The sequence below is a fragment of the Blennius ocellaris genome, assembly GCF_963422515.1.
Source record: "Blennius ocellaris genome assembly, chromosome: 7".
Taxonomy (NCBI): Eukaryota; Metazoa; Chordata; class Actinopteri; order Blenniiformes; family Blenniidae; genus Blennius; species Blennius ocellaris.
The window spans coordinates 8,083,841-8,110,847 of record NC_137656.1 but is presented as its reverse complement, the minus strand read 5'-3'; the positions used below and the strand labels follow the sequence as shown (position 1 = coordinate 8,110,847).

Genomic DNA, 27,007 nt, shown 5'->3' with positions numbered 1-27,007 from the left:
TAGATGTTGGGATGATAGCAGTGGTGGATAATGTCCCAGGTATTTCCCGATAGGCTGCACTTCACTGTGATTCAAGAATCACACGAAAATCCAAAAAGCAAAGTTGGACCGATGAGGTTTCCTCTTCACATCAAAGCCAGTGTGGCAGAAATGGCAGACGAAGATTGCTGTGATTGATCGGATAAGCTGGATATAATGAATTGAATAAATGTGTACTATATGATCAGTCTATTTTCTTTTCAGATACACGATTGGGCCAAATTAGATTAGTCTTGACATCAATGATGGTTCAGACTTTAGTTTCCATGGGAAAATATTTCATTAGAATATATCTTGTTTGTTCTTTCGTATTTATATCTCTGAAAACAAGATATTGAACCTCTCAGATTCTGTTTCGGAAGGTATTTTTGCATTACAAAGAGAGCTTTGACATGCTCTCTTTTATTGCTGAAAGCACATTACAGCCATCTGAGTGAAAAGCGAAGGAGCCGTCCCCCGATGTGCAGACGGGCGCTGCGTCTGATATTTCTCCCCGCAACACTTTAGCTTCCTGCTGAGAACAGTGGGTCGTTGTACCTCAAAGTGCTGAGCAAGCCACACTTTTTGGCCAGTGTGACAACGGCAATATTTTTCTCCCAAGCAGAAGCCAAAAAAAAACAGGGCGCTCCTCAAAATGACACGATCGTTTTACATTGTGAGGCGTCACGTTCTTGTAGAAAAAGATGCACAATAAAAAGATATGGGTATGTTTTTCAATCTTTATGCATCCTTAAGAGCATGATTGCTGCAAGTATATACAGTATATGCCGTATGTAAGACATGCAGGAAATGTATTTCTTAATTTTTGTAACCTAGCAGCTCACATTGTTGTTGACATTTTTCCTTAATAAATAGAAATATTTCACTATTTTAATAACGAATGTATTCACTGGCACAAGAAACTCTTGATTTAGTTAACTTGGTGTACCTTTTGGTATACCTTCCGATAACTTAATATGACTTCACTGTCAATTATTAAGAATTAATAAAACTCAATCTATGTAATAAATGAACACATTGAGGTGTGACAGTATCAAACTTTCAGTCATTTTTGATTTTGTTCACAGATTGCCACAATAAGCTATTTCTTTGAACCCCATTTCTTTCAGACACACGCAAAATACAAGAGACATTGTTGCAGGTAAATGGATGACAAATAGAAGCGCGAAAGGCCATTTAAGATGTTAGGGTTTTTTTCAGTACAGGATGTCACGATATCACAACTGAGTTACCTTGAAAACTCAACACAGAAGTCTTTCCTTATCCAACAGGGGTAACAGGAAGAAAAGTCTTTTGTGATCTGCTGACCTTGGCTGACACACTGTGTCCCACTATTCACTCTCAGTTTGTCATTCCAAGTTGGTAATCTCACATGGCTTTAATAATCACCAGCTTTTGAAATGGTTTCAGTAACTATCTTTACCATTATCTCGATCACCTGTGACTATTTCACAGCTGTTGTCTTCTAAACGTTTTAAAAAAAACTTACAAGTCAGGAAAAACAGCAGTGTTAAGGTGACTGTTGTTAACTGTACGACCCACTCAAAGGATTCTTCCAGTCTTGTCTGCCCACATATGCTTTTGTGCCGTGTTACTGTTTGGCCTTCGCTATATGTTGGGTAATAACTAAATATAGCTATCTTTCCTCTGTTTACTCAGCCATCCGTTATGCAGTGAACAGTGAATCATTCATACATTTTTATGATTAGGCTTGAGGGGTGGACAGTGTTTGTTTCCTTGAGTTTAACATGAATCAGCAATGATGCCATCCGACATGGTGTTTAAATCTGACAGCACCAAAGCAGCATTCCTAGATCATGGTGGACCAGCTCTTTTTGTGGGTTATTTGATGGTATAGTTAACAAACTCTCTGACTGTGTTTGTGCAACAAGATGAGGTCAACAACAGTTTTTGAGTGAGTCAACTGGACAAACCCCGAAACTCTCAACCTGTGAAAACAGGTGTCACAAAACCAGTTATGTCTTGTTTTGGTTAGTCTGCATTTTCAGCTTTTAAATCACTGTCTGTAAATAAAGCCCTGAAAGTAACATTTGTTGTCGCATTGCAGTTCTGCACATTTGCAGATTTTCTTAAATCTGTTAGTATAGCTAGCATTTGTTATACAGATGGCAAGTTTCAAGCCTCAGAACAAAGTCATTTATCTTTGCACGGAGAGAGTACATTTCTCAACTTTAAAACCACTGCTGCCATGTTGACTGACACAATTCTGGGAGCTCTCCAAAACCTCTCACTTTCCCAATGGTAAGTTTCCTTTTTGAAAGTATTCAGATGCATTTTCTCCTTTGGGAGTGGGAAATTTCCAACTTCCCAGTTACTCATGAACATAAGACATAAGAGCCAATAAGATTAGTATCATTGATAGCTGCAGGTATATTTGACCTGGAAGGATGTTCAACTAAGTAAAACAATAATGAGAATAGTGATGAATATCATTTGAAGTTTCTGAATTAGAGGTTATGTTCTTTCATCTATTGAGGAAGAAAGTAGAACACAAAAAGTTAATCAGAAGGATCTTGTGTAGATAACAGAAAAGAGTTTAAAGTTAACCTTACAAGGGTTTTGCTTTTGCTGCTTTGTCTACCATAACGTTTCCAGTCCAGGAAAATAAACAAAAAAGTTTGATCTAAGAATGATTCACTGGCAAGGTGGGGCTGAAAATACCCACAATGCAATGGGGACATGCCAAAAGGTGCCACCAGATTTGTTATTGCTCGGCTCTTTCATATTTTAGTCTTTTTTGTGAGAAAAACATAACGTTTAACCGGGGTGATGTATGTTTGGGTATGGACACACACACACACACACACACACACACACACACACACACACACACACACACACACACACACACACACACACACACACACACACACACACACACACACACGCACCTCTCTCTCTCTCTCTCTCTCTCTCTCTCCATCTTCCCACTCACTAGACTCTGCGTGGGTGTGGATCCTGCAGGATGCCCGTGTCTCCTTGCGCCTACTATTAGTCATACATTCTGCACATTACCCTCTCGCATTTCAGCCTGCGCACACACACACACACACACACACACATACACACACCAACAAACATAGTGTTAGGTATTTTTATGTGTGTCGTTGTTTTGCGCACAAAAACACAGATGTGTTTTTTTTGTCATGGATGGAAAAAATTACCTGAAATTAAACCACCTCTCTGTAAAAGGTCCTTATCCTCCCTTTGTTTTTGGAATCTGTCAGTTTTTTCTTTTCGTTCTTTCTCCTCTCCTCTCCTCTCCTCTCCTCTCCTCTCCTCTCCTCTCCTCTCCTCTCCTCTCCTCTCCTCTCCTCTCCTCTCCTCTCCTCTCCTCTCTCCGTCAGTGTTCTTGTGACTTTTGTTGTTCTGCTGTGGCTACTCTTGTCTCTCATCATGTTAAAAAGAAAAAGCTAAATGTTTTGTCTCCTTCACCTGCATCCACCCACTCATCCCTCTCCCCTTCCGACTTCTCTTACCCGCATCAATCCTCTTTGCTCTTCCTCCTCCTCTTTCTTCTTCTCGACCTGTCCACCTCCTCTCTTCTCTCCTCTCACTTTCTCCTCATTGTTAATCCTCATCTTGTTGGATCCCTCCCCTGACCGTCACTCTTGTTTATCTGTCATCCCTCCCGTCCTCCACCTCCCCCCTCTCTCTGTTTTGTCTTCACAGTCACTGTATCCATCAGATTCTAGAAAGTGTCCATCACATTCACCAACATGACATAGTGCACAGGGACCTGAAGGTTAGTATGTGTTAGAAGAGCATCTGCATCCCTCACCTTTCCTAACCTCCCCCCTTCCTTCCCCCTGAACCGTATGCCTGCCTCCTCTCTTCCTCCGTCTTCCTTCCTTCTCGATCTCGTCTCTTCGTGTCGCTCTTGTCTGTCGTTGGTCTGACGTCCGCCTGTCCGACTTGTGTCTTGGTATACTCTCTCGGTTTTCTTTTGCTTTCTTATTGTATTGTATTTTGTGTTTTTGTTGTTGTTGTTGTTATCAGAGGACCCTGGCTTGCCTCACCGCCCCCTCCTCACCGCCCCCTTTCGACCATCTCCTTCCCTTTTACCTGCTCCCTCTTTTCAATCATTTCTACAAAAACAGCTCCATAACAAAAAGCTCCTGTTGCACTGACTGACAGCCCGATCAATAGATGAATGAGCTGCTGCCGCTGTGCGTGCCATCAACTGCAGAAGGCACACAACTTTTTTTTCCGGTGTAAAATTATCCAGTGTTTACACATGCACAAACATCAGGTTCTCTCAAAAAGGCTGGTTTATAAAAAAAAACACCCCACTCTACATTTATTGTTTTTTTTTTTTTTTCATTGATTCTTTTTGTGGACTTACTCCTACTCATTTCTCTCAGTCTTCGAGTTGTTTATTGTTTTTGTATTGATCTCGGTATTTTCAGGACAGCAGTGAATAGCAAGGATATTTTTATACTCTGCAGATTTTAACTGAAAGTTTTAAAGCAGTATAGATTTTTTTTATATATATTTGTGCTGCTTTCATTAGAGCTCTCAGCAGACTGTAGATCCTCTCTGAAACCGTGTATTAATGTGATGATCACATTAATGAATCTCTACTTATGTATATTGCTATTTTGGATGAAACAAAAAGCCACCAGAAGTAAATCATAATCCAGATTAAATTAGATGGTAAATTCAAAGCTTGTCTTTTTTGAACCTCTTTGGTTTAAACTTTGTTCTTTTTTTGTGTGGGAGGTTCTATCAATGCAAGAGTTGAAGAGCCTTCACTACAAAAGATGTGAAAGTGTTTGAGTCTGGCAAGAGATTGAAATAAATTGTAGCACTGTCAGGAAGGTTATCTGCCAGTGGGGCATAAGAGCCGAGTATTGGAGCCAAAAAACTTCCATAAGATCCCACATTTCTTTCACAAAATCGGCAGGTAGCTCTTATAACTGATGGTGCACGCATTAATCCGAAATAAATTGCAAGGAAAACCAAAAGAACACATTTTTTTATGTTTTCAACTTATCTCTGTCAGTTCTTTGTGCCAATACTTTCTACTTCTCTGAAAGAAAATGGTGATGATAGCCCACAGCACTGCCACCCTGTGGCCAAAAGGATGAACAACTTATATTTTACTTTAATAAAGACATGTTCATTTCCGATGATAAGTTGCGCAAAATGTGTCAGTCTTGGCTGTTTGAAGAAAAGTTTGCGCATAATAGTTTTTACTATATTGTCATGCTTACAGGAGCTCAGAATTATGTATACAAATATTTTATAGTAGGAAGATTATTTTGAACCTGACATCTGCTGCATTTTATATGAGGTGAAGCAAAACCAACATTTCCAACTTTTACCTTTTTTCTAAAAATCTAAAAGTGAGTGAGTTCTTCCAGATTAAAGCCACTTCATAACATTTGGTTTTCACTCTGACTCATTGTGTAAAGCCTTTCAAGAAATTGCATAAAACCCAATGAGTAGTCAGTGAATAGTGATATTTTTTGGCAAAAAAAGAGTCTTGAGTTAGTGTTTGTCTTTTTTTCAACCCACTTCCTCTGGTGGAGCCTGCTTTGATTTACCACTAAATGCTACACGCTAAACTCAGCAGGGCTTTGTGGGCCAAGGCCGACAAGGACACTGCTCAAGAAAGAGAGGCAGACAAAAGGCTAACACATTGAGAAACACAGGATTTTTTGAAAATTGTGAAGATCTTTGAAATGTAAATGCACAATTTGTCTGACAACTTATTGTAGCATGTGTTGATGCGACGAAAACTTACAAACTTGATATATTTTTGGACTATAGCAACGCTTTATGATTAAACTATATCATTGTGTGATGTTAATCTTTAAAGATTGTGTTATATCCACACCTCTATGAAGGCATTGATGACAGGAGGTGTATTTGTTCATACCAACTCTTAGATGCTTTATAAACTAAACCCACTGTCAGTTTTTTTTATCACCCAAGTTCATTTAAATCATAAAATAAGACATAAACTTTATCGGTTTGAAGAAAATCCCTTGTAGACCTATCTAGACACCTCTTTCTTAGTCACATGCTGAGAAAAACCAGAGCGGAGTGCTTTAAGTCCCATGGCGCGCTTGTGGCAGCGATCTGCCGACCTAATTATCCAGTTTCTCTTTTGAAGGATAAAGCAAAGTGGGGTAACTTGTTCCTTCGCTGCAGAGCTGAAATCAAATAGAACTTGTAGCCTGTTACATGCTCGCACGTGCGCAGCGAGCTGCTACGCAAAGGAGGCACACGTATGAATGAAAGGTGCAGGAGAACATTCACATTTCGTAGAGGGAGCTCAATTTAGCTTTACTGACACATTTCCAGCCTCGTCCTCGTGTTGTCTTTTGGTCATCACTTGGCGCTCAGTCTTTGGATGTGACCTGCGCTGTATTTATATTCATTGGGAGACCTTTAGAGACCAGATACAGAGCTCTTGATTTATAGCTATGAACTTTACAGCCATGCCAGTCCATCCTCCTCGGTCTCCCACTCTCTCTTTCTCGTTCATTTTATCCCTCACTTTCTTTTTCCTCTCATTGTATAGCTTCTTGCAAATTGGTCAGACTTTTGCATTTTTTTTTTTCACTGCAAGTTTATAGCCATTTTATTCCAACTCTTTTTTATTGACTTTTTCAATCGAATACAAAAACAAGTGCAAATAGGAATGGTACATTTCTGAAGTCGGTTATGAAACCCCTCGCACCCTCTCCCTTAACCCACCCACCCCACTCGGGTCAAACCAACCAAGGACGCATCGCACAAATCTACAACAAATAAGACACCACAAACATAAACATTCACGCACACACTCATACAATGCAGAACATTGACACTAGAGGCTGAAAAAATAGACGGAAGAATTATTTATTCCTCGTCAGGATCTGGGGATAAATCAAGAGAGTTAACATTTGACAGGAAGGGACTCTATGACTTTTGAAATGCTTGAGCAGAGCCTTTTAGCGAGAACCTGAGTTTTTCTAGTTTTAGATTATAGAGAACTTCTTTAATCCAGCGACCATGTGATGGGGGACGAGCCAGCTCCCAGTTATACAAGATTGGTTGCCTGGCCAGCAGGGTCGTAAAAGCAACAGCACGTTTTAGTGACACAGAAGACGTGATTCAGGGGATATGCCGAAAATGGCTGATAACACATTAGGAGGACTGACCTGACAATATTGCCCTTCCTATTGTGTCAAAAAATTATTATATAGTATTATTATAGTATATATAGTATATTATATAGTATTGCTGACAGTGGGGTAGATTTTGGTTCATTTTGAATTGGTATAGTGAACATTATAGAGGACTTGGATAAGGCTATGGCGGGCATGTGGCGAGGAGGAATGAACCAGATTTAGAGCAGAGTTCCAATGTTGTTCGGATATGTTCGTATTTAAATCGTTCTCCCACGAGGCTCTAATTAGTAATAGACAGTTTGGGGCGACTAAACCTAAGGCGGTTATTAACATGGACATGCATTTTTTATGATTGGGGCCCATAGATAACAAAGTATCGGTCAGAGTTTCCGGAGGACCATTTGGAAAGTGTGGTAACTGCTTCTTTACGAAGTCTCTTGCCTGAAAAAAAAGGAAAAAGGTGGGAGTTCGGCAAATCATATTTGGAAGAGAGTTCAGCGAAGGATGAGAAGATTCCATCTCTATAGGGCTCTTTCACAGCGGTAATACCACGATTGTGCCAAGTTATGAATGCGGGGTCAGTACGGGAAGGTTTGAATAAGTGTTTTTTAAATAGAGGAGTTCGTATGGAGGGATCCTACGAACCCAAGTATTTCCTGAGCTGGCTCCATATTCTCATGGAGATCAACAAAATGGTGTTAGTACCGTCAAGTTTGAAAGGAAGAGGGAGTGATGAACATAGGGCAGAGCGTAGTGAGAAGTCTGAAGTTGCAATGGTTCATGCTCTGTCAGTTATGAGGTTCATCGCACACTGTGAAAAGCTCCAGTGTAAGCCATCAGTTAACATTTGTAGCAAGGTTTTTACATTTTCAGTTTCTTTATGATCATGCACTTTTTTGTTTGTCTATTTTTCAAGACTCTTAACATGTTAACACCTTCATGTGCAGGAGACAATTCAATCAAAGTGCAATATGTATGATCTCAATAGGTCTAGTTACTTCAAGCTTACAGCACTCTTGAGTTCATCAAGTTTATTTAGCAGTCGATGTACATGTTTCTTCTCTGGCTGAAAAGTAGTTTACAAAAATGAATGGATTACTTGGTTAGCTTGCTCAAGTTAATTGATGCAGCATAATACACATTACATGATAGAATTATTTCAGCTTCATGAATGCTGTGGGTTAAGATGTTACATATTGTAGCTTTGGAGTGAACACTCCAAAGCTACAATATGTAGCTTTGGAGTGCATTAAATGGTGCATTTAAACATTGTGTACATTTTGCAAAGTGAATTATTAGAACAGCCTGACTTGTTCTCATTACATTTGTTCACAGATCTGTTGTAAATATCACATTGTAACATCTTAATTTCCACAATTAACTTAAAAACCCTGTAAAAAAATGAAGTTGTCAGTGCACAGGAAGTAGATTTGCACGTTTCTGTTTTTCTGCGCACAACGACACGTTGATATTTGTATACACACATGTGTGTATGTGTCTGTTTATGCAGCTCTATGTTAGTTCACACCTTCACAGCTGGACCCAGGCAACACGGCCCTGGTCACTTTGACTTGTATCTGTATATTTATCCCCTCCCCGAGACATGTCATCTTGTCCCTGCATACACTCCCAACTCTTTCGCCCCCTTCAGTGTTCCTTGCACAGTTTTTGACTTTTGGAATTATATTTTTAGCGTCCGGTGGCTTACTGACATCAGAATGACAACTCTTGTCAGCAGAGACTGGCTAGACTTGCGGTAGCAATGGCATCAGTCCCAGACACATCTTTTTAATGTTATTGATTGCACAATGACTCACTCCTTCCCTTACCTCCTTTATCTATTCTCCTCCACTGGCCAGCTATGTCTCCACACCCCTCTTAAATCACCCCCAAAGCCTGCTGGCTCCAGCACAGAGGGATGTGGTGTATCCAGAACTCCAATTGTGTTCTTTAAAGTTTGTCTACTGTTGTATTAGTTTATAAAGTATATAAACCCGAGGATAGGAAACATAAACTATATCCCCTGTTAAGTTGCAGGTTGCCTCAAAGGAGTCTTCTGTTGCAGAGCAATAATAGTTATGCTCCTCCAGGCCAACTGAGTGAAACCCACCGCTACCGCCAGCCCCCAAAAACTTCACTTATGAAGGTCACTGGTGATATCTGCTGTGCAGGAGAGTGTGCGATCTCCCCCACGGAGGCCATTTCAAACTTCTCTCCAGTGAGAGGCCCAGCACGGATGAACGTACAGGCCCCGATTTGTTCTGTAGTTTCATGTTTGGAAGAAAATACTGAAACACTTGGTCTTATACGTATCACAAAAACAACTGCAGAAGCAAGAAAAACCCGTGTTGGGGAACACTGGTGGGTTGAAACGCTCCAGCCCAGCCGTGTGTTGTTGCACCAGTTAATTATTTATTCATCACTCAAATTTCCTAAAATGTATTAGTCAAAAAAATACAATCTAATTAGAGTATGCCTCGCTCTTGCTCACACTAGTAAAGTATTAATTGAGTGCTGCTCTATGTTAGCTATGATATGAAATAGCTCATATTTGGAATTTTATGCAATATCTTCTTTTTTTGTGCCAATTCAGGAAAGATTGCTTTACTATCAGCAATGTAGCATTACATGTAACTATGCTTTAGTTTTTTTGGGGGGGTTTAGGATATTAAAATGTTAACATCTTAGCATTATATCTCTAAGCTAAAAATGCAGAAGCAGATTGGACCTTTAGTGTCATATATCCAACCCTCAATCATTTTTATGAGCCCAATGTGTTTACTGTACCTCCTCCACTTGGGCTGTGCCACTAACCAGTATTTTAAGGATTGAATACATACATGTTATTTAATAAACTGTAAATCCCGAATGTGGGCTTAGCTGTGGGTCAACCAAAGTTATTAAAATTGTCCTGGTGTGATGCCTGCAACAGAAGAGCCCTCTCAAGACCTGTTCTGCTCCTCATACAGTCCACCACCTTCCAGTCCTTTCTCCCGTCCTTCTCCACTCCCCCCTTGGCCTGTGCACGTGATTGTAGCGCTGCTAAGACTAACATGCGCCCCCCCCCCCCCCCCTCCCCTCCCTCCTTGGTGTTTGCATGCAGTCATTGCATCCAGCAGATCCTGGAGGCGGTGCTTCACTGCCATCAAATGGGCGTGGTGCACCGGGACCTGAAGGTGAGTGATGGTTGGAGATTACCGCGCTGTCCCTTGCGAGTTATATGTTTGTGTAAAGGGGGGAGGGTTTGTGAGCGTGCTATTTGTGTAGTCTTTGTATGTCTGATTAGTTCATGACAAATCGTCTGTGATGTTTGTGGATGTAATGTCACTTCCAAAGGCCACAGGAATCATCAAGAGTTTCCCTTTTAACCTTTGAAATACTAATTTTTTTATTTAATTTTTTTTGTATCTCTAACTCACTGTGCAACTCAACTCAGGCCTAAATAACTTGTGCTGTTTGAAAGCCCAAATCAGGCCTATAACAGTTTGTAGATTTTGCTCTGCTGTGCACAGCCTCCAGCTTTCTGCAGTGACCGTGCCATTGGGTAAACATCACTCTCCTCTATGCAGGGCAAGTCATGCCCACTGACCATTGCCTCCACTCTGTAATCTCTTTAAATCAGGATTTTGTTATTGCACAGCTTGCCCATTCTTATTGATGTTTCCATCTCAGATGACCCAAGAGTCAACTTAATGTGATCTCAGGTTCGACTGGTAGACCGAGAGAGATGTAAACTATTGATTATCTGACCCCGTGTGTGGTATAGATTGCCTTTAAAGATCAGTTAATGACTCAAATGTGACAGCTCATTTTTGGTAAAGGGTCACCTGCGATGTTGTGAAATGTTGGCTGGCTGCCCATTACTGCATTTCTTTTCAGATCTTCAGACCTAGAACCAGTTATTTGTGGAGTTGTTGATTTCGAACCAATGTTAATTATTGCTCTCAATGTGCTGAACCACTATGTTCCTTCCTACAAACCGCTTGCGTGTGAATTAGCGGTTTAAAATGCAGAAACCTAACTGTTTTGAGTCCTTTTGCTGCCATATGTTCCTGGTGTGTTCCTATATGTGCATGCCTGTGTGTCGCATTTCGCTTTTGCATGATGCACTTTGTCAAGCAGTCTTCTCTCTATGCAAATGTCAGGCCCGGCATTCCAGCGTGTTGTGTTTGTCCGAACTGTTGTGGCTATTTCTTTATTTAGCTGACACGCACATATGGCTTCACACCCAAGCAACGGAGAGCGATTGATGCAATAGGTCATAGTGTGATAACTGAGGACATGCCGAGTGACAAGATCCCTTGAATCAGGAATTGGGATGTGGTAAATGAGACGACAACACAGGATACAGTCTTCAGCGTGTGCCAAAACATAACAGCCTCTGTGCACAGACTGTATGACAGATGCTATGTCAAGCTTAGGAATTGAATATGCATTGCTTTTCAGATTAGACATCTATCCACATGCACATCTTGGATGGATGAAACCAGAACTCGACAAACTCTTCAACCCTTGACATAGTTGGTGTGTGAAAACAAAATGTATGTTTGACTTAGAGATTAAAAGTCAACTATAATGCCACTTTGCAATGATCTGACGGTTGGTATGTGTTGATAGTGGATAATCGGAGTGCTGTATGTGGTTTGTCTCTCAACCAATCCTTAACTGATAAACCTGATAAACCTTCTCAAGTCTGCGATCATGCTCTGCAAATTAATATGTATCAATATATAAATATAAAAGAAAACATTTATTTTGATTAATTCCCAAAAGGTGTGCTATTAGCAAATTGAACATTTAAAAAAAAAATGACAGCCCTCATTATTTCATGTCTGTTGGCCACAGTGAAGAAACCAGAAGCACAAAAATCAAGTAGAAATTCTGAAAAAAAATGAACTCTCACAACAATAGAGAAAAACACAATTGAGCTTTCCTACTGATTTTTCACAAATGTGCCTGGGCACAGCTCACTTTTTGATTGGCACACTCATTTGTGCAATTGAAACCATGTAAAATAAAGTAACTGAAGAAACTTCACCCCAAGCTTTGTTTCCTGAACCTTTAATCAGGTTTCTATTTAAAGATTATTTTTGAACTTGGTGATCACAAAGCTTTAAGCAAATGTACCTTTCTTTTTTATATTGACACAAACCAAGTATGCATTTCTTTCTCTCTAAAAATAATTAGGTTAAATAAGCCCTTAAAATGTCTCATCCTCCTAACAGTGTTCTACAAAAAAAAAAAAAGTGAAAGCTGTGATTCGTTCCATTAAAAACACCCGCTCTTGACCTGCTCTGGAACACAGCTTTTCCTGTCGTCTGTGCACGGTCCCTCCTCAACCAAGCCAGTCATGAGTGCTCAGCTGCAAGTGTGCAGAAGCAGGCAGCGCCAGAAAAGATGGAGGAAAGAATAATGGTGTGACTATGTCAAACGGCAATGACAATTGCTGCTGCTATGTCGCGAACGTGTGGCGCAGAGTGTCTTGCAATGTGTGAAAGCAATTTTTTTTAAGTTACAAGAAAGGAAAATGCTCCCGCATAAATTCCACCCACAATCATCTTTCCCAGATTATCTTACTGCTGCTGTGTTGGCAAGTTCTAACTCCAACGTTCACAAAAGAGTAAAGCCCGACCAAGTCACAGAGCTGGGAGAACGTGATGACACGAGGCAGACGCGGAGCCCGAGGAGTCCTGGTCCGCTTGCTCATTTCCGCCTCCTTTACTAAGCTGTATACTTAAAAGTATCAGTGCTTCAAATACGCGGTATCCTTTAGACTACTAACATTTTAGCAGAGAGGGCAGAGAAGAGAGGGAGGATGGCAGAAGATGCAAAGACACACGCTGAGGCTTATATAAAAGTCCTCATTCTGTGCTACTGTGCAGTTTTAGGAATTAACTACACTGGATAATTGGGTGAAAAAGAAGGTATTACTTTTCTTGGGATCATAGAATTTTTATAATCTGGTTCAGTTTGAAATGTGTATTGGTATTCCTAACAGCTGTTGTGATGTATGTTATGCAACACCTGGCCTCCGCAATAATGCAGTACGCTGGGTTAAAAGCACTTGTGGGTGTAATAGTGTTGCTTTTTATCAGGTGGTAATTCAACAACAGCTTCATTAAATGTATTGAAGACTCAAAACAGCATCTTAGATGACAAACCTAAAGGAGTTTTTTTTGTTTTTGTTTTTCAAAAACAGAGCAATACACTGTAACAGTCAAGAAAATCACTGACGAATACAGTCGATGTTGGTAAAAAGACTTTTGCTTGTGTGATATAAAACATGCAAAACCATTTCAATCCTGCAGCCAGGAATGCACTTTCTTTCAAGGATGAACACTTTTAGTCAAAACTTGTCATTATCACTTCAGTACCTTGAAAATCTTTTAAAATAATCTCCCAATAAAAGAAATGTAGTTACATCCTCACTATGTTTTCAGTGATAAAGACAACCTCATTGATTCTGTCTGTTTTGGGGAGTGATGAGCTCGGATGAATGAACTTTATTCCTTACTTGTCCCAATTACATTTTTTCAGTATATATATAAAAAAAAAATTCTATTGAATATTTTTGTGCATTTTATGTCGGATTTTCTTGATTTGACTTAGAATTCTAGAAAAATTATATTTCATAAGAGCAGATGCTTGTTCGTTTTTTTTGTAGATTATCCACACTAAATAAAAGTAGAAATAAACCTGAAATTATCACTCCACATCAGATATGTTGTCTTGCAATCTTTGGTTTCTTTGTAATGATACTCAGGAATTTGGTTCAGGGACGAGTTTAAAACAGTGAAGTCATGTCGTTTTCACACAAATAACTCTGCTACTTAGTCAGCCAAAGCTTCACGGTAGGTATACTGCCTCATAGGTGTGTGATATGTCGGTTATCTCGTTAGCTCCAGCGGACTAGCTCAGACATCATTGTTGACACTAAATGTTTCTTACTTTGGTGTAGTTTTTCCCACCAGAGTGCTTTATTAGCCGGCCCAACATTGCAAGTCGCGCTTGCAGAGGCAATGATAAAGTGCGATAGTGTGAGAAGTAGTGAGAGGATGTGAGAATGAGCTGGGGCCAGTGGGGATAACAGCCCATTATTAGAGCCCTCCTCTGACAGGGAATAATGAGGCTGGCTGCATTATCTGGGCCACAGAGATGGAGCCTATAGACCGCGGCTCAACGCATGAGGCCAGGAAAAAAAAAAAAAGAAGCTCTGTACAATCACTGGATTGAACTCTGTTGAAATTTGGGGAAACTTTCAAATTGTCGGGCTTTTGTGTTTCCTCGCATGCCAATCAAATAGTATGAAGGTTTGCGTGTATATGTGCTGCGTGGTGTTTATGTGTGTGTGCTGAATATGGTGTCAGTATGAGTAACAATCTATTTGCATGCTTACCTGTCTACCTCAGATTCTTCCCCCCCACCTCAGACCCTTTCTCTATGCAGTTTTTCCAGAGTTTATTCATCTGTGTTTGGTAATTATCTGCCCTTCTATTCCCACTTCAGCCAGAAAACCTGCTCCTGGCAAGCAAGTGTAAGAACGCTGCAGTGAAGCTGGCTGACTTTGGCCTGGCCATCGAGGTTCAGGGCGATCAGCAGGCCTGGTTTGGTAGGTACAGCAGGATGAATATAGGAGATAACTGCACTGTTATTATGTTATCATCATTAACTAAAAACTGACCATGAAATGATGCTCGCATATGATACCAAGATAACCAGATATTATGTGACTGTGGATTAGTGCTGTAGCCTTGGAGGGCTCAGCCTTAATAGCAGCTATCAATTATGACCCTCTTTCCATAGCGGCAAATAGCTAAATAAAATGAAAACAGCAAATGGAGTCAGGGAAAAAAAGGGCTTCAACTATTATTATATATTTTTTTAATTATTATTATTTTGGTGCATGTTTTGTCTCCTCACTTTGAAATGTGGGAGTTTTTTTGACAGCTGATCGTCAATTTTATTCTACTCTGATTTGCTGGAAATATCAATCATTTTAAAGGTTAAAAGCCTAAAAAAAACAACTAATGCTGAGTGAAGTTATCCATTCAGTGTCTTCATTAAACACTGTAATGAATGTTGGAAGAATTGTCAGTGAAGATTTTTCAGTAATCACATGAGATTACAATAAATAGCAGAAATATGGCATATAATCTTAGGATTTTCTAGCTAATCACTGAGAAGGAGTGTTAATTGAGTTCAAAACTCTTTTCAAAATGTTTTTTTCCCAACTATAATACTTTATCCCACTTTAGATAAGGGTTGTGAGTGTCTGAAGGCAAGGGTTAAGACAGAAACAAACAACCACACAAACCTCCACACCAAGCAGCAGTTGAGAGAGACCAATGGTGGCTCCAGTCAACAGTCTGTGTTACATCTGCGTATGTGTGTGTGTTGGAAATGTTCCTGAAGAGATTAGCCACTCCCTGACAATGAGCCACCCTAAAACCCTCAAGATGTCACTCCACTGTTTGGACTAGTAGGTCATAGATTACTGATGATTATCTTGCTCGCTATTCGAGCCGATGTACCGACGGCAGCTCTGCTGAGCATGTCAATCAATGAGAGTACCCTCTTTTTTGTCTGTGGCAGGATTTGCTGGCACACCGGGGTACCTGTCCCCTGAGGTGCTCAGGAAGGAGGCATATGGGAAACCTGTGGACATCTGGGCCTGCGGTGAGCTGTGCACAGAAACACAAACACTTGTTCTCGTGCACAACACACACACACACACACACACACACACACACACACACACACACACACACACACACACACACACACACACACACACACACACACACACACACTGTATTTCCTCGATGGCCGCACACAAACAATAAAAACTCTTTTTTTTTTTTTTTTTAATTGTGGGTGTTTTCTGCATTTCTGTGTGTGTGGCCTGTGTGTCCATATGTGTTTCCGTGTGTGTCTCAGGGGTGATCCTCTATATCCTGCTGGTGGGTTACCCTCCTTTCTGGGACGAGGACCAGCACAAGCTGTACCAGCAGATCAAGGCTGGGGCTTATGATGTGAGTCTCCTCTCGTCTTCCTCTCCGGCACCCTGGTTTCTTCCCCCCCTACTGTTCATGCCCTCCCCTCTCCTCCCGCTGCCCTCGTTCCTTTTTGGCTGCTGTTACATAACGCCGTCACCTCATTCATATTTCAGGGGGTGCAAGAGAGGGAGTCTCACCTCAGATCACATTGAACTCCATGCCAGATGGAGCGAGATCGAGGCTGACTGTCTGTCTGGCAGTGATTCTGGGCTCATAGGACACAGACCTCAGTGTTTTTGCCTAAACACAACATGGCCTGAAGGGTAGAGAAAATTTAACCAATAGCTGGAGGCTACACTCAACCTGGCTTTTTGGTATTGCACCATCTGGGATTTCTTTCTGCTGTTGGGGCCTCATCACTTGTTGTCCCTTTTCTCTTCCCTCGTGTTTTTTTGATGCTCTCTAAGAAAGTAAATATTCCCCTTTAACATTGTTCTCCCATAAATCACTGAGTCACCATGTTGTTAGAAGCAGTACTTAAAAGCGAGGGGGGGGTGGGGGGGTCAGGCACACACCTGAACTCAGGTTCTTCTTTCTTTTCACAAGCAGTGAAAAGAAAGAAGAACCACCTTTGTCTTAACTTACTTTTGATACATTTTTGAATGATTTATCTCACACACACACACACACACACACACACGAACACACAAGTCTTACCCCTACTGCAGCTTGAAAAGTGAAACTGCTCTGATGTGACAGTGGAAACTTTCTCTTGGTGATTCAGAGGCAGGCAGGTTTTCAGTGGGTGTGATGTTGTAGATGCAGACAGACAAGTACACATGCCGGTTTATCATATTTTAATTGGCTGTAAATGGACAACCCGCCAGTGAATACATCACAATATGGATTTGCTTGTACTTCCAGTTCCCCTCTCCAGAGTGGGACACGGTGACCCCAGAGGCCAAGAATCTGATCAACCAGATGCTGACAATCAACCCAGCCAAGAGGATCACTGCTCAGGAGGCCCTCAAGCACCCATGGGTCTGCGTAAGTGTCCCGGCTTTGTGGCACACTTAAACCAGACACAAGTTACATCGCCTCAAACTTGAATGAACTGATTCTTAATTGTCGTTTTCATATCCTCCCCCTCCTCCAGCAACGATCCACAGTGGCGTCTATGATGCACAGACAGGAGACCGTGGAGTGCCTGAAGAAATTCAACGCCAGGAGGAAACTCAAGGTCTGTTTGCATGCGTGTTTTCCTTCCCATCACCCTCCTCTGCTCTAACCAGCTCTGACAACGGATAAAATAATAAAACTTCCCCTGCTGTCCTCACATTGTTTTGTTCTTCCTGTGTTGTTAGGGTTGCTAAAGCCAAACATAGAGTCAGACTTTCAACATTCATTAGATAGACGAATGTCGCTGCAGGTATGCAGTATTGTCATCAAATACATTGGACATGTGCAATTTGGATGCTGATCCCTGGGTTGAATATTTTCGAGTTATGTATAGACTTTGTTTTTATGAAAGGGATCCTTCACTTTATGAATATCCCAAATCATCATCATCACTCATCACTCTCCTGATTTCTTGCTGACGTTAAGTGTGGATATAACAGCTTAGGCGCAAATGCTTGACACAGTTGTCCTGCTGTTTTGGGCAGCTCTTTGCTTCAAATACCAGCACACCGGAAGCTGAGAGCAAAAACACATTCTTTAGTCAACATCAGCCTGTCGTCATCATCTTTCCTTGTGAAAATAACAAAGCAAGCAGAAGTGACATTAGACATTTTATTTAAATATCAGCATTACCAAATGATTAACAATCATTTGTTAATCTAACCTAAAACTAACCCATTACATAAGTTAATTATCTGGAAACAACACTAAAAAAAAACACTGGATCTGTTCATAGCAAAAATAAATCAAGAGGATAATACCATGACCTATCTTGTCAAAATACGTTTTCAGAACGGAATCCATTTAAAAATGTAATGGAGAGCAATTAAAATGACATAGTACCCTTTAGTTCTGAAAATATATTAAAACTAATGATTTCAAATTAAGCATATTACACTCGCTCAAGAAAAATTATGTTTATTATTGCCGATGGATACCAACAGCCATTAACAATAAAATCTTTTATTTGAGGTTCATTATGGAGTTTGACATCAACCCAAGGTTTGCTATTTTAAAGTGAAATCAAACATACTGAGTGCCATATTACAGTCACTCTTCAGTTACAGTTGGCACATTTATTAGTTGTGTTTTCTCTGGTCTACTTGTGAAGGAGCTCTAATCCCTGTGAAAGGGAGGTTGATTTCATCCCCTCCTGCGATTAGAAAAATGATTAATCGGAAGATGGGCCAAGCCAACTAGAGGGTTAATAGGTTCCACCATCACCCTGAACCTTTGCAACTCTTTCACTAACGTCTGCAGCTGCAGCACTTTTACAGCCACATAGAGCTCAGATGGAGATGATTTCTGTCAGCTCCTTTATTCCCTTCTTGTCTTTATTGTCATTACCTCAATTCTTTTTCCACATGCTTTTGTCTCTGTCTGTAGATCTTGATAATGCTGTCCGTCTTTAAATCAATTCATCTGTGTAATTAATGGAATGTCTTAACCAAGGCCCTGTCTTTCCATATAAACACTCTTGACAGAAGTGGATTGTCTGTTTTCACTGAACATTGCAGAAATCAACTGCCACTCAAACACCTCTCGTAGCACTTTATATTCTTAGATCTTTCTTTGGCTGAAGTTGCACCTGCTATGAGTCAAGATTTTTTTTCCCCAAAAAGAAGCCTTGTTGTTTTGAATTTAGAGCAGCAAAGTAAAAAAGCTGGAGTGTTTCTTGATTTGCGACAGTGTTACATCAGTGGTTAACACAGCGTGGCAAACTGGATGCTCATTTCTGTGGAAAAATGTCAAAACGATTACCATAGCTGGATTAAATGGTTATAATTGTGTTTTGTTTTCTTCTCAGGGGGCCATTCTTACCACCATGCTGGTTTCTCGAAATTTCTCTGGTAGGTGTTTCTTGGATCCTCCATTACTGTTGATTTCTCATCCACATCTGTGAAACAACACCAATTTACAGTTTATGTAAACACAGCGAATTCAGGGATTTTATTATCTTATACTCCTGTTGAGCAGGTTTCTATAAGAAACTCTGTTGCAGCCTGTTTTGATCGTACCACTGTGTTGGAAGAGTCGTCGTGACTTCAACTAAAACCTGTCGTGATAATTTTTATTATTATTATTATTATTATTATTATTATTATTATTGATAATAATAATAATTCTATTCACATTTTAAGCTGTACAAACATGGAAAAGTAGCATTTTGGCAGCTTGGAAATATCTGCAGTTTAAAATATTATTTTGGCTCAATTTAATTTGATACTGTATTTACCATCAGATTTTTGGTCAAACTGACTTCGGAAGGCAAGCAGATTAAGCTAACTTCATCTAGTTAAGCTAAAAGTAAAATGTTTTCAGCACTTAATAAGCATTTCGATTGCAGTTCAGCACAAAAGGATCATCTTATTAATGAAAAAATTATATAAAAGCATATATAAATTAAAATTCAGTCTCTCTTCATCATATTATCACTGTATTAATCATCAACACAAGGTACTTTATACAATCACAGACTGGCTCGAGGTCAAATAAGAGCTTGCGCAACTCCAAGTATTTATTTTAGGTTTTATGAATCACTTGACAAGAAATATTAAAGTTAGCTGACTTTTGGAGGCCAAAATTAGTTAATTCCACTAAATTGGGTTGATTGTGCAGTCGATGTATAATCCATCTTCAAAACAAGATATTTAAAGAAATTATGTAAGAAAAACAAAATAAGGGAATAAACGAACCAAGTGAGAGATGTGGTAGCCAACTCAGCCAAAATGGTGGAACATTCCTTGTTTACTCTGAAATAACTTGATGACAGATCTTTTTATCAGTCTTACATTAGTGTTAAGTTTATAGAACATGCATTGAAAAAGCTAAATCACATTTTCATTTCACCGCAATGCAACTTCAGTGTTTCTCTACCAGATATCATCCTAAACGACACATTACCCGATCTTTGTCCAGTAAATTAATGTATTGTTTTTACATTAGTTTACATTGTCATGGGCCTTTAACATTAAAATAGTACGAAAAAATAACAGTCACAAGTTCTTTGTTTTTAGTTGAAGCAGCAGCAGATTTCTAGTTTCTTTCCTGCTTGTACTCTCCGTGTTCATTAATGAGTGGACAGCTCCATGCAGAGAGAAATTAAACTTAACATTTTTTTTCAAATTATCAAGGTTGTCTAACATTTTCCAGCCAGATTGTTCAATGAAACACAAAGAAACACTGAATTTCATCAGCAACTTGTGGATGTCTCTATGTTTTTGTACTTGTCCTTTGTACCTGTGTGTCTCTCTGGAGTGTTTGGCTCTATGGAACTATAAATATCCTTTTAAACCTTTGATATGACCTTAGAAAATTTGTGTCATTATTTGTATCCATCCCTGTTATTAAAAAATGTACAAAGAACTCTTTAAGTTCAAAATTAAAAGAAAAACAAAACCCTCAAGTAAGCATCCAATTTTCTAAATGAACTATTTCAGCAGTGTTGGTGTCGGTGAAATGAGAGGAACTGTTTTGGGGATTCTTTTTTCTACTATTTGTGTCACTCAAACTCCAAACTTGTACGATAATTGTTGAGCGCTCAGAGACTAAAGCTTCAGTTTTAGAAATACCCTCAAATTATGGGGGTGATTATTTATATAACGGTAAGTCTTTTTAATTTATTTCTTCTTTCTTTCTATTTGCAAAATCAGCACCTCTGAGTCTGTGCTCATGTACAATATACATGTGTATTTTGTATATATAAATGTGCGTTTTCAGGCATGCTGCTTCAGTAAACATAGTTCTGATGCTATAAGCTTCACCATGGGAAATGAATAGAAGCATTCGCTCAACTCTAAACTCCACTGTTTTATCTCACACACTCAATTACACTCTCCTGTGTGTGTTCACTCTGTGTTACCTCTTCTTCTCTCACTATTTTCCTCCTGTTCGAACTTGGTTCCTTTATCACTGGTGTGGGGTCATCAGGTGAAAAAGTCAGAGAGAGAATTACACAAACTAAACTATCAATAAAAGACGGCTTGTTTACTGAGAGGAAGCAGTGGGATATTTTGTCCATTTTTAATCAAACACAGTGATTGAATGATTTGCGCATAATTGCATTCTGATTTTCTTAATCAGTGTCCCAACTTGGGGGGGAGCTGGTGTTGCATTATTTCTCAGCAATACCATCAGATTAATCTCGGTGTATTTCATCTGGCCATTGAGTGCTACAAATACGTTTGCTGAAGTGGATTAAATTCTGCATCTTCATCGGTGTTACATCTCTGCTCTCAGGTGTTTATTGGAAACATTCAAGCATGTCAGATGAAAGTTCAGATTTGTGTTTCTCCCTGGCGTTTTTTGTCTGATTGAACTTCAGTCAGGGCAGCAGATTCAGATCAGATGTGATGAATATTATCTCGGTGGTCTTTGTGTATGAATTAACCCCTGTCCCCTTCTCTAAACTAACCAGCCATGTTTGTCCTTACCTTCATCTTTTCTTTCTTCTTTCCCACCCTCCTCACCTCCTCCTGCTGTGTTTTACTCACCTCCTCCTCACCCTATCTTACACTTCCTGTCCAAATGTCATTCTAACCCCTTCTCCATTTTTGCCCCCTCACCTTCTACCTCACTCACCTCCTTCTCCCCGTCCTTCCTTGCTTTGTAACTCTTGTTTTTTTTCACCTGTGACTTGTGGGTATTGGACTCTTTATCAGTGGGCAGCAGGCAGACCACCGCTCCAGCCTCGGTCACTGCGGCCGCAGCAGCGGTGGCCGCAGCCGCCGGCACCACCGCAGGGTTGGTGGAACAAGGTAGCTTGGTGGCTCATCCAGGGCATGCCACCCCCCCCCCCACACCCGTCCCTGCCTTTCACTCTATAAACACAATTTGTACTCTTTCCCTCTGTCACTTTTCTCACTGGTACAACCTCCACCTCCCCTCCCCTCTCCTCCTTGTTGAGCATGGGACCTCAGAGCATGATGGCTACTCAACACATCTCCCATCTGCTCATTTCCATCAGGTTTAGCTTTGTTTCCATCTAACAGTAACCTTTTGATTAATTCCCCCTCCCACCCCAAAACAACCAAACATGACAAATGAGTTTTTGATCGAGTTAGATCATTTAACAGTGACGTGCCATAAATAAATGTTCGCCATCTAACCCAGGGGTAGGGAAACCTTGTCCTCGAAAGTCGCAGCCCTACATGTTTTAATGTTTCCCCACTCAAACACACCTCTCACGATGAGGCTCTGCAGAAAGCTTGATAACGAGCCACTAATTGCCGTCAGCTGTGTTGATGTGAGGACACATTGAAAACATGCAGGACTGTGGCGCTCATTTTTTTTTCTTCCCGCACTTGCCTTTAGGTGATGTAGATGAACTTGAACTATCTTTTATTTCCATGTGTCAAGTGTTGGAAACCATAGCGGCCTTTCTTGTTGAACCTCACTGAACAAATGGCACTAGATTGACTCTACACACCAACCTGTGTTTGAAAGCTAGCCTGATATGCCCACAGTACAATACATTTTTGTCTTTGAAATGAAGCCCCTCTACCTGTCTTGTCACACTCAAAAAGCATACCGTACTTCTAAGATAATGCATTGTGATTGATTAATGACTCCTTTGTACATTAGGTGGCAGTAAAGTGATTGTAGTGCCCAGTTGTCCTAGGTTTTCTTTGTTATTACCAAAAGCTCCAGCCTCTGATCTATTCGTGCTCAGTTTACAAGACTGGGCAGGTTGGAGCCGGTTAGCTTGCCAATACCTATAAGTGCAACAAATAAATATCAATTCACTGATATCCTGACATACTGTACCTTTACATTGTCTTTATTGTTGAGATGTACAGAACGCGTTAACTGTAGAAAAAGGGATTGCATGTGTGATTTTTCAAGCGTCTCAAGAGTGTCATTGATTTCCAGTCTCAGCTTCATGAAGGAAGTAAAAGATGGAAGCCCAGCTACTCCTTTCCAGTTTTCACATCCTCCCTTTCCAAGCTCTGATACAGTGGCCTCTGCGCCTATCACTGCTCTGTCATCTCGACAAACCCATGCTGTCCATCTTGTCCTCGCCACTTCCCGACGCAGCCACAGAGCATGGCCTTGGCTCAGTCAGATCCCTGTCCTGTCTCTCTTTTTCTCTTTATTTTCTCCCCTTCTCACCACCTTCCCTGCCACCTCAGTAGTGTCACATCCATCACTCAGTTTTACATCATACAACATCTCTTCCTCCCTCACCACTGTTGTCTCAAGCCACTCCTTAATCCTCACTCCCACCTTTTCACTGTGTCCATACCCCCTTCATATCTGTCACGTTTCCCCTTTCCTCTCTTTCCCTCTCTTTCCCTCGCTCTCTCTCCCTCTCTCCCTGTCGCTGTCTGGACAATGACACTGGAAAGTTCACCCCTGTAACTTTAAGGATGGGACTGCCCGAGAGCTGTCGGTGAATGCTGCATGGGGCACTGGACTGGTGCATGCGCTGCAACACAGAGGGAAAATTGGTGCATGATGAACACTGTAGTCAACGCAAGGCTGGGCTTTTTTCTCATGAAGTCAAAAACCTTTGAAGATATAATTTTTATCTGTAATGTATTAATGTAATGATGGAACTAGCTTAATAATTGGAGTTTTATTACAGAATATTAGCATGATAAATATTGTATGCCAGTCTCATTATTATAGAAAAAAAAACACATTGGAAAATTGTGGAAAAGTGCTTTGAAAAATGTTAGGTCAGCAATCTTTTTTAATTGGGTTGAATAAACTTAAAAGTCTTCTTTTGACTAGGTAGCTCTTCTTGTTAAGCATAACTTGTCTGATTAAAGTGTGCAAAACTAAAGATGAATTTGGAAGTTCAAGAAAAGATGCTTGATGCTTATAAATGTGCTTTAGGTGATTTGCTTAAGGCTGCAAAAATAAACAGGTAAATTAAACTGGTAATTACAGATAATAAAGAACTGCCAAAATATCCATGGCAGAGTCTGAACTTTTATGATCTACCTCATTATCTACTCCAACAACATGAAAAACAATCGGTATTCTCAGTGCTAGGTGGCTTTGAGGTCCTGTTCCTACAACCAGCATATTTGTGTTTGACAAAGTTAACGGACTCTATAAAAGAAGCCTCAATTTCTGCACTCATTGAGGTAAAGACAATTACAGGAACATGAACTGACAGAGACTGACCTTACTAGCAAACACTATCTCATGTTCACATATAGATGACAGAAACTTAACTTTGGCAAGCTCTTAGAGTTTTGTTTCGTCCCTTATGACTAAAATACCTGCAATATTTATTTGCCTTTAGTGGCTTCCACTTAAGGAAAAATGTCTCCTTCATGCTTTATTTGAGAGTATTAAGATTGTTGAACTGACATGTGAGCATCAATACTTCAAAGATGTCAGTATTTTTAGATTTTCTTTGGAGTGTCTTTAAGCACTCTATCATTGTACAAATACTTACATGCATCAATTCACCATAAGCCTGAGACCTTCACGTGACAGTCTAATGTTGAGCGAAGGAGAGAGAAGTACTGGCTGTGTCCTTGTTTCTGTGGCCCACTGAGACTCCGTGGTCCTCTCCGTGTCCCTCAGCCTCCACTCGGCTCCAATCAAATATTTATCGTGGGCTGCCTCCCCATATCAGCCTCACCGACTTACTGGAGGCCTTGTTCTATCTTGCATATTAATACGTACGAATACAATCGTCAGCTCAGCCAGTCCTCGTGCAGGAGAGCGGTGAATGGTGTCGTTTGATGTGTCCTGGCCTTCAACATGCTCTGACTACACAAAGCTGTCGAGGCAATCCACTAGCTTATCCCATTAAGTATAATTCCCATTGAAGCTTCATGTGAATCCATGCCCATCCTTGCTTTGTTCTTGCAGTGGAGCATCTTGCGTATTTCTTTAGTGAGTTCTTACCACTGATACGTTTGTTTTAACCTCTTCCTCCTCTCTCTTCTTGCTTCATGTGTAATTTGTGCAAGGTAAGGAGCACACCTTCAGTTTGAACTAAGCTCACCTCTGATTTTTCAGGTTTCAACTGGGACGTCATCATCGTGTATGGAATTTGAAGCCATTCTGTGCAACTTCCAGTTCAGTTTGTGGTGTTTTTGTTTCTCGGGTATCCCGTTTTCCAAGTTGACAGAATAATGCAGTGAGATACCCTTATCACTTTCACTCATCTTCCTCCTTGCTCCTCCTCTCTGCTCTCCTGTTCCCTCCGCCGCCGCCGAGCCATCAGAGAATACGGGAGAATGAACTTGACACTATTCTGACCCTGTTTCTTCTCCTCAGTAACAACCAGCTCTCTGGAAGGAGACTTGATGAAAGACAGGACAAGAATAAGTCACTGCACTTTCATGCCACTTTCACATCCCTCTGATTATATAGGACTCATTGACTGTCTGCCTCTGATTCGCAGGCCTCACTTAAAGCACAATACTGAAACAAAATGGTTATAGAACAACGAGAACAGAGAGTGTCTGTGATGGTATTGTCCACATCCTATTTTGCTTGTCGTGGGTGGAGATATAGCAAAGTATATGACAGCCACACTTTTTATTATAATCGGCAAAACTCTTATTACATAGGAGTATTCAATTGAAGCCAGAGTGTCAGAAAAAGGCTGCTTAAATGCATGAATCCTTTATTGATCCAGAAAAACATTTTCTTTTGTAACTCCTCAAGAATGTCACTGGAATATAGTTTTTGTAACAATTACTGCAAGGTGATCTATTGGTTTTTTTTTTACTTTGTATTTCACAAAGTTTCACAGAGTTCATGATCAAAAAATGAAATTCTCAGCCAAATAATGAAAGATAGGTGAGTTTACAGTAAAACCGCAATGATTACTTTAGAAAGCACATTTGTTTTCACAGTTTTTAGAGGAAAACATCCTCACTGAGAGAAAAAGTCACACCATGGGCCATGGATACTCTTTGCTGAGGGATTCTGTCTCTGTTAGATTGTCTGGGATTGGCTGCTTCTTGGAGAGGCTTAATACATTGTATCCTGTTGCATCCAAACATGTAAACCTTTAAATTTGTCCTTGTACAGTATGTCATTTGGATTGGGTTGACAGATAAACCATTGTTTTGTTTTTTTTAAAACATCTTCATGCTGTGTTGTATTAAAAGAATGTAGAGCTGCAGCATGATGCTGTCTTAAAGAAAGAACTTCCATGATCATATGCTTAAACATTTTGCCAGATCCACCTGTAGACTTTGAAACTCCCCTTGTAACTGGATCTGTGCCTTCCGAATAATTCACGGTCCTGGTGGAATTTAATCCAATTCAAGCTTCTGTTGGAAATTCAATGGATCTGGCTTTGGGACCTATTTGGAAATGGACCTGAGAAGAATGTGACTCGAGCTCGGTGTTCAGGCAGTAAGGAGGGAAAGGAAAAGCATCCCAGACTGCCAGAAATAGTGTTTTATGTAACATAGCTGGAGACTGATGTGATTGCATCTGATTAGACTTGAGACTGCACTTGGCTCCTTAAAAAGTCCCAGCGAGGAGTGTGGAAGTGAGGCAGATATATGTGTGGGAATTCAACAGATGACTTTTGGAGGATGTTTCATTTCAGTGCACCCATGTGATTATAAAGCAGATTAAACTTTGGTCATAATGTTATTGGAAAAGAATGTCCAACAATCTAACAGGCTTTTCAATAATGTGATTGGTCGATCTGTATCATTG

The 27,007-nt window shown here is 40.3% G+C and overlaps 1 protein-coding gene across 4 annotated transcripts in view; it reads left to right on the top strand.

Annotated features, from left to right (window-relative positions):
* Positions 1–27,007, top strand: part of LOC308132350 (calcium/calmodulin-dependent protein kinase type II subunit gamma-like) — a 77,067-nt gene that overhangs the window by 26,641 nt on the left and 23,419 nt on the right. For all 4 annotated transcript variants that reach the window (XM_080499418.1, XM_080499419.1, XM_080499416.1 and 1 more), the window contains exons 6-12: positions 3,733–3,805; positions 14,691–14,793; positions 15,777–15,860; positions 16,122–16,216; positions 17,105–17,227; positions 17,337–17,420; positions 19,167–19,209. In XM_080499418.1, the coding sequence (XP_080355544.1) occupies positions 3,733–3,805; positions 14,691–14,793; positions 15,777–15,860; positions 16,122–16,216; positions 17,105–17,227; positions 17,337–17,420; positions 19,167–19,209 (605 nt within the window). The remainder of the gene's footprint in view (positions 1–3,732; positions 3,806–14,690; positions 14,794–15,776; positions 15,861–16,121; positions 16,217–17,104; positions 17,228–17,336; positions 17,421–19,166; positions 19,210–27,007) is intronic.